Source organism: Elephantulus edwardii, unplaced genomic scaffold (genome assembly GCF_000299155.1).
Source record: "Elephantulus edwardii isolate Elephantulus edwardi_28Jun2011 unplaced genomic scaffold, EleEdw1.0 scaffold00121, whole genome shotgun sequence".
In the NCBI taxonomy this organism is placed as follows: domain Eukaryota; kingdom Metazoa; phylum Chordata; class Mammalia; order Macroscelidea; family Macroscelididae; genus Elephantulus; species Elephantulus edwardii.
The window spans coordinates 5522319-5528722 of NW_006399871.1; the positions used below are offsets into that span (position 1 = coordinate 5522319).

The 6404-nt window shown below is 54.7% G+C and overlaps 1 protein-coding gene across 1 annotated transcript in view; it reads right to left on the reverse strand.

Moving 5' to 3' along the window:
• The window catches only part of CLEC3B (C-type lectin domain family 3, member B), a 15519-nt gene extending 12174 nt beyond the window's left edge, over positions 1-3345 (reverse strand). The window contains exons 1-3 of the mRNA XM_006892971.1: positions 3201-3345; positions 2102-2200; positions 16-455 (exon numbers count right to left, since the gene is read on the reverse strand). Coding sequence (XP_006893033.1) covers positions 55-455; positions 2102-2200; positions 3201-3309 — 609 coding nt within the window. The 5' untranslated portion in view covers positions 3310-3345 and the 3' untranslated portion in view covers positions 16-54. The remainder of the gene's footprint in view (positions 1-15; positions 456-2101; positions 2201-3200) is intronic.
• Between the last annotated feature and the right edge of the window lie 3059 nt (positions 3346-6404).

Sequence of the window (6404 nt, forward strand, 5' to 3'; positions counted from 1 at the left end):
CTTCCAGTACCACGCCCAGTCCCGCCCCGGCCCCGCCCCACCCCGCCCCGGCAGCTACACGATCCCGAACTGGCAGACGTAGGGCAGCAGGTCGCGGCAGCGCTTGTCGAACCACATGCCCGCGGCCGCGCCCGACAGCGCGGCGCAGTTCTCGGCCTTGCCGCCGTCGGGCTGCGTGGTGATCTCGGTCTCCCAGTTCTTGTAGGTGATGCGGCCGCCGGTCATGTCCACCCAGACCCCCTCGGTCGCCATGTCGTTGACGCCCAGCCAGATCTCGGCCTCGGTGCCCACGCTCTGGCGCAGGTACTCGTAGAGCGCGTCGTTCTCCGAGCCGGTCTGCGGGGTGCTCAGCGTGCCCCCGCGCGAGATGCAGTCCTCGCTCGCCTCGTGGAAGGTCTTGGCCTGGGCGAAAGCCAGGAAGCACTTCATGTGCACCTTGGTGCCCTTCAGGCAGACTGGGGAGGGGAGGAGGGAGGAGAGAAATGTCACCGCGGGTCCCAGAGGCTACCTCCCATCCACAGCCCTGGGCATTTCATCCGTGCAACCATGCACCTGCCCAGGCTTTCCTAGGCTGCAGTGCGCCCAGCTTCTCCTCTGAGCCCCTCCCTCCCACAGGTGCTGAGCTCAAGGTCAACCTGGTCAACCTGCAGGAGGATCCTACACACCATGCCGGGGCCATCCACGGGAGCCCCCACCCGCCACACTCCCTCTAGCACGTTCCTATGACCCACTGCAAATCGATTAGTAGTAGAACTGCCCAATAGTGTTGACAAGGCTGTACTCTGTGCAGACTGCCACATTCTCCTCTGTGGAGCAGCTGGTGGATCTGAGCTGCCCTTATGCCCCGCCCTCTTTGAGTTGTGGGTCATGCATCATAGATTGTGTGGAAGGACTCATAGCTGACCCTCCAGCTGGTTTCACCCACGGAGGCACATGGTTCAAGGCCACCAGCTGTTCCACGGGAGAAAGATGGGCAGTCTCCTCCCCTCCGATTAACTGCCTCTGAAAACCCGCCAGAGGATCAGCTGTGGCGTGGGTTATGACTCTACGGTACACAACAACAAATCACATGGCCAGAGAATGGCCATCTTACTCCCAAAGAGCAGTTGGCAGTTTTGAACTGCTAGCCCAGCTCCCGACCAGCTAGGTCATCAGAGCCGGGGGCAGCAAGAGGAAACATCTGGGAGTGAGTAAACTCTTCCCAGGGTGGGACTGTGGAGAAGAGATAGGACACCGAAGGTTCTTTCCTTTGAAGAGGGCAGGGACGTGAGTCTGTGTGAATACAGAAAGAAAGGCTGACAGAGTGTATAGAAACTGCACAGTGAGAAGGCTTTTGGGCAGCCAGGTTCCTGAGGACACAAGAAGGCCCACAGAGAAAGCTGTGCTTAGATAGAAGAGGGTGAGCAGGTGGGTATCTGTGGGTGCAGAGAGACTCATTGATTCCCTGGGGTGCCAGGGCCATTTTCTGCTAGAGCAGTGGGGAAAGGAGGCCCTTGCTCCTTCCAGGTACCCATGTGGGACACGGAGGTGGGATAAGGTACCAGATACCACACTGGAGGGTTTGCCATGAAGGATGCTGAGTTAACATGTGCCGAGCACCTGGAGCAGTGCCCAGCATCGGTCGGCTTGGTGTGAGCAGGGTGTCAAGTGGTGTTATCGGGGCTGGGAGTTTGGAGTGTGTAATGGAGGTGATGGTGAAATGAAGGGAGTCTGGTGGAGAGAGAATTAACTGCCCAGGTGGGTTGACCGGTAGTACTGGGCAGGTGGCCAGGCCTCGCTATGCCCAACCACAATGGGATTCCGTCTAGCCTTGATGGGCCGGTTAGTGCAGAACTGAGAAGGCCCGAGCCCAGCTCCCCTGGCACGTGACATGGACTCAAGCAGGCTGTTCTGCTCCTAACCAGTGGAGTGAATGTGGACAAGGCACAGGACAGCCTAGGCCTCGGTTTCTTCATTTTCATGTTGGAGATGACAAATGTTGCCTCGGAATAAGAGGGACAGAAAGCTGCTGATACACAAGGCTGAGGGAAGGGTCTCTGGAAATTCACGCTGCCCTGCCGGGCTTGGGGGGGCTTCTCTCTGGGAAAGTGCAGGCCCTCACCCGTCTGCAGAGCCTGCTGCTCCTTCAGCAGAGCCACCTCCTGGGCCAGGTTGTCCAGCCGCGTCTTGAGCTCCTCAATCACTTTTGGGCTCACAACATCTAGGACGAAGCCAGGGACACAGGGCCATCACAGTGCATGAGGGAGGCAGGAGGGAAAGCAGGGGTGCTGGGAGGCTGCCTGTCAGCCACAAGAGGATGCTGGGAAATGGCTCCCCTCCACATGGATGTCTCGGGGCAGCACAACTGAGGGGAGAGTGGAGGGCCCTGGAGCTCTGGTCACCCAGCCCCTCTGTGGAGACCATGTAGAAACAGGACGGGAGTGGGAGCCAGAGAGGACAGAAGCAGCCTGTGGGCTGACCCTTCCCATCTTTTCCAAGGTCCTTTTTACAGAGGAGACTCAGAGAGGTGCTCCCAACAGCTCCTTGCCTTCTGCTTCCTGCAGTCTCTTGGCCTTGGCCGCCTGTTTCTCTGCCCAAACCCCCACCCTCCTGTGGGGGGTGGGACACTTCATCACCATGGCATTTTGCTAATAATGTTCTCTGCCCAGTCTAGTGACCTCATTGCAGGTGGGGCTGCAGGGACAGCTTCTTGCCAGTAGTCAAGGCAACCCACGGGCAAGATACCTCAGACCCAGAGGCGCCCAAGAGTGAAGCTGTGCAGGATTTATTCGTTTGTACCTTTTCTCTTTGCCAGGCTACATGATATACTACAGAACTGAGCATCTTTCCCCCGTGCACTATGCATCTCCTATATGCCAACCACTGCATCGGGTGCTTTTACATATTTCATACTGTTTGATCCTCACAACAAACCTGTGAGGAAAATGTGAGGCTCAGAGATTACAAAGCACAGCACTCCCTGGCCAGGGTCAAGGTCTCCAGACTGGCAAGCTAAATGAACCCTTTTTAAAAAAATGCAAGGATAGAGGGAGAGCAGATGTCCATTTAAATGACATCAAGATCCCTTCTGATTCTCCCCTGCTGCCTAGAGACCTCCCCGAGGCCCTCTGTTGTGCTTTCTTTGTTCCCTGGACGTGAGGACCAGCAAGAGAGCACAGCCTGTTCCCTGGGACTGGGGACCCCTTTAGCTCAATCTTTACCTTTCTTGGCGTTTGCTGCCTTCTTGGTCTTGGGGGTTGGCAGCTGGGCCACGACCTGGGGCAGGAGGGTTCCGAGGCAGAGGAGCAGGTAGGTGACCCGAAGCTCCATGCTGCTGCACCGTCGGCCAGCTGCTGCTTGCACTGGGCTGGGCAGGGAGCAGTGGTGGCCGCAGCCCGCCTGCACGTCTTAAGGTGGTGGCCACGAGGACCTCTGTCCAGGAAACCCTCCCAGACTTGGCTGCTGACGTGCCAAAAGGGAAAGGGAAGAAGAAAAAAAAAAAGCTTACACAGTCTGCCTCCCCACCCTCCCAGCATCCTAGCCCTGCCTCCCAAAAAGAAGTCTTTCTCAAAACCTTAAGATTCTGAGAAAAACAAGACAGAACCCATAGCTCACAAACCTCAGAGACCAGCCATTCCCATGAGCACAGGCGGGTTGTACCTCCAACCAGCAGAAGGAAGGGGGCGCTGTCACTTTCCTCATTTACAGTGAGGGAAACTGAGTCACACTGAGGCTGAGGGGCTACCTCACTGTGAAGGGACAGCGCCAGCATTTCAACCTAAATTGGGTGGCCCCAGGACACTTGCACTGATGCCCTTTTGCAAGGCACTCAGGGTCTGGCTGCCTGATTGGTTTAGATGGTTTGCCTCAATTGTTTTGTGGCTCCTTTTCTTTATGAGTTTGGTACACTTTGGTTCAAAAATATGAAGTTCCTTTCTTTGACCCCCCTTTCCCTTTCTCAGCAGTCCTGTCCTGAAGCCATGAAGTAGACAGAGGGGAGGACTTTAGTGCTCCAGAGTGGATGTCAGAGACTGGAGGGGAAGAAAAAACTGTCACCATGATGGAGTGGCCTGGAGCCCCTGCCTCCAATTTGTCAGAGAACTGCGGAAAGAGGAAGATGTCCACCCAAGGGGTGTCAGAGCCTAATGAGGTGTTGAGGACACCCATGCAGGAGGGCAGATCCTGGGTGGTGTGCTGGAGCCCACGCAGGGAGAGGAAAGCATGCACACAGGACAGAAACTCAACTTACTGGGAGGGACATGCAGACAAGGAGGCTGAGAATGACTGAACTCAGAGAAGATTAGTGTCACTGAACTGAACCAGTAGTTGAACAGGTGCATGTTCTGCCATGTATGTTCTCAATAATTAAATAATAATAATTTAAAGAAGCTGCAAAGCCACAATGAAGGAAAGAGCTGCCTTAGCTTGAAGGAAGCTGAGGTCATAAACTACTTAAAGCAACCTGTGATTTTGGATTACGTCTTTGTGCTCTCAAAGGAATTACTGAGTCAACGAGGAAGCTCGGTGGGATTGGTGGCAGTGATGTATGTGTCCCTACTAATGTCCTGATTGGGATGAATGGATAATCATTGTGGAAACCTTGTGGCACTATGGCTAAAACGCTCAGATGCTAACTGAACCCAGCAAGGATGGGTGAACCCATCACTCCAAGGATGAAAAGACTTGGCAAATTCTCCCTTAAAGATTTCAGGCCAGGAAACCCTAGGGGCTTGTCATATAGAGTCCCTGTGATTTAGCATCGACCTGACAGCACCCGCTGACAGCACTACGCTTAGGTCCTTGTCTGCGGGACACACACACAGTACTGAGGGCCGTGGGGCAACAGCTTACTGACACGGTTTCAGAGGGAACTGTTCTGTGTACTGAAGTAACTTTTCTGTAATCCAGGCTCTTCGCTGGTTTCTGGGGACCTTGCCCTGTCCCCTCTGCTTTAGGGAGGGATCTGAGTTGCAGACCAGAAAGGGGCTGAGCTGGGGCTCGGTGCTTTGTGGTCCCACCCAGGGTGGAGCAAGGCCGGGAGCATGCGCACAGCCCTTTCACAGCTCGTGCTCCAGGCTTGCGATCTCATCCCAGGACGGCTTTACTGGGCCCTTGGGGCACACAGTTTGGGGTCTGGTAATTACACCGCCTAACAGGGAGGTTCGATTCCTGGAACTCTGGATGGAAAGCAGATGTCAAGAGAAAAATTGCATTTTTTAATTTTTTAAACTCCTTACAAAAATTCTTGATCTTCTTGCCTTGGCCCCACTCTAATGTTTGGTCATGAGGGAATTGGGGGTGAGGGGTGTGCCTTCCAAATCTGAGGCAGCCAGAGGCCATCTCTAAGATAGGCTAGCGGGTAAGGAATTGAGCTGTCAACTCTAAGGCACGCGGTTTGAATCCACCAGTCTCCTCTCATGTGGTTACAGCTCCTGAAAACTTACTGGAGGTCAGCTTTGAGTTGGTTCTGAGCAATGGGTTTGGTTTTTAAAAATTGTATTACTAGTTAATTTACAAAATTGGAATACATTGTTTTTAAGAACAAATTCTTTCCATTTCCCTCCCACTCCCCTCCAGCCCATCAAATTGTACAACCCCATGATTAATCACCCCCTCTCCCTGCACATCCTCATCCCTCTGCGTCTTGAGCCCTAGGATGTTGCAGGACAGAGGGCCCACAGCAGATCTGGTGTCTTGGCCACTAGAAAACTGAGGCCTGCTCGGGGATCTGCCTGAGGTGGAAGCAACCACGTTTCTTTTGTTCCAGGAAGGCAGGCACAGCTGGGACTGCCAGTGCTCATTCAGCCCCTCACTCATCCAGTCGTGTCCAGATCTGAGGGAGGTGTTGTGAGCTCCTTGGGGTGCCCCTCACAGGGCCACCTGGACAGCAATGGGGGTGTGCAGGGCATGGGTGACAGCCAGGACAGGGTGGGGAAGGACAGGAAAGGACAGTAGTCAAGCTGAGGAAGGGCATGAAGGAGTTAAGGAATGGATGTGGGCAATGCCCTTGGCAGAGGGAAGGGCACCTGTATGGACCAGGACAGAGACGCCAGTGGCGCATGGGTAAGGATGCGGTGGGAAGGAGGAATGCTGGCGGTGGGGACAGGACCAGGTTACACTTGGCCATTCTCTTGGGGGCAGGAGGTTGGCCACAGTGAACTAAGGCAGAGGGGGGCTGTGCTCAGACAAACTAGGGGGCCAGCACTTTGACAGCTGAGCTGGGGGGACATTGAGGGATCAGAGATTTATCACCCATGCGGCACTAGCCCCACCGCTCTCCCCCTGCTCCTGAATTGAGTAACAGTAGGTCCTCAAGCAAAGTGGAAGCATGCTCTCATGAGAGGTGGCAGAGCCTGCAAAGTGGGCTCAGAAAGGAGGCTTTGCTCAGAGAGGTTCTATAAAGCAATGAGCAGTAGTTTGCATTT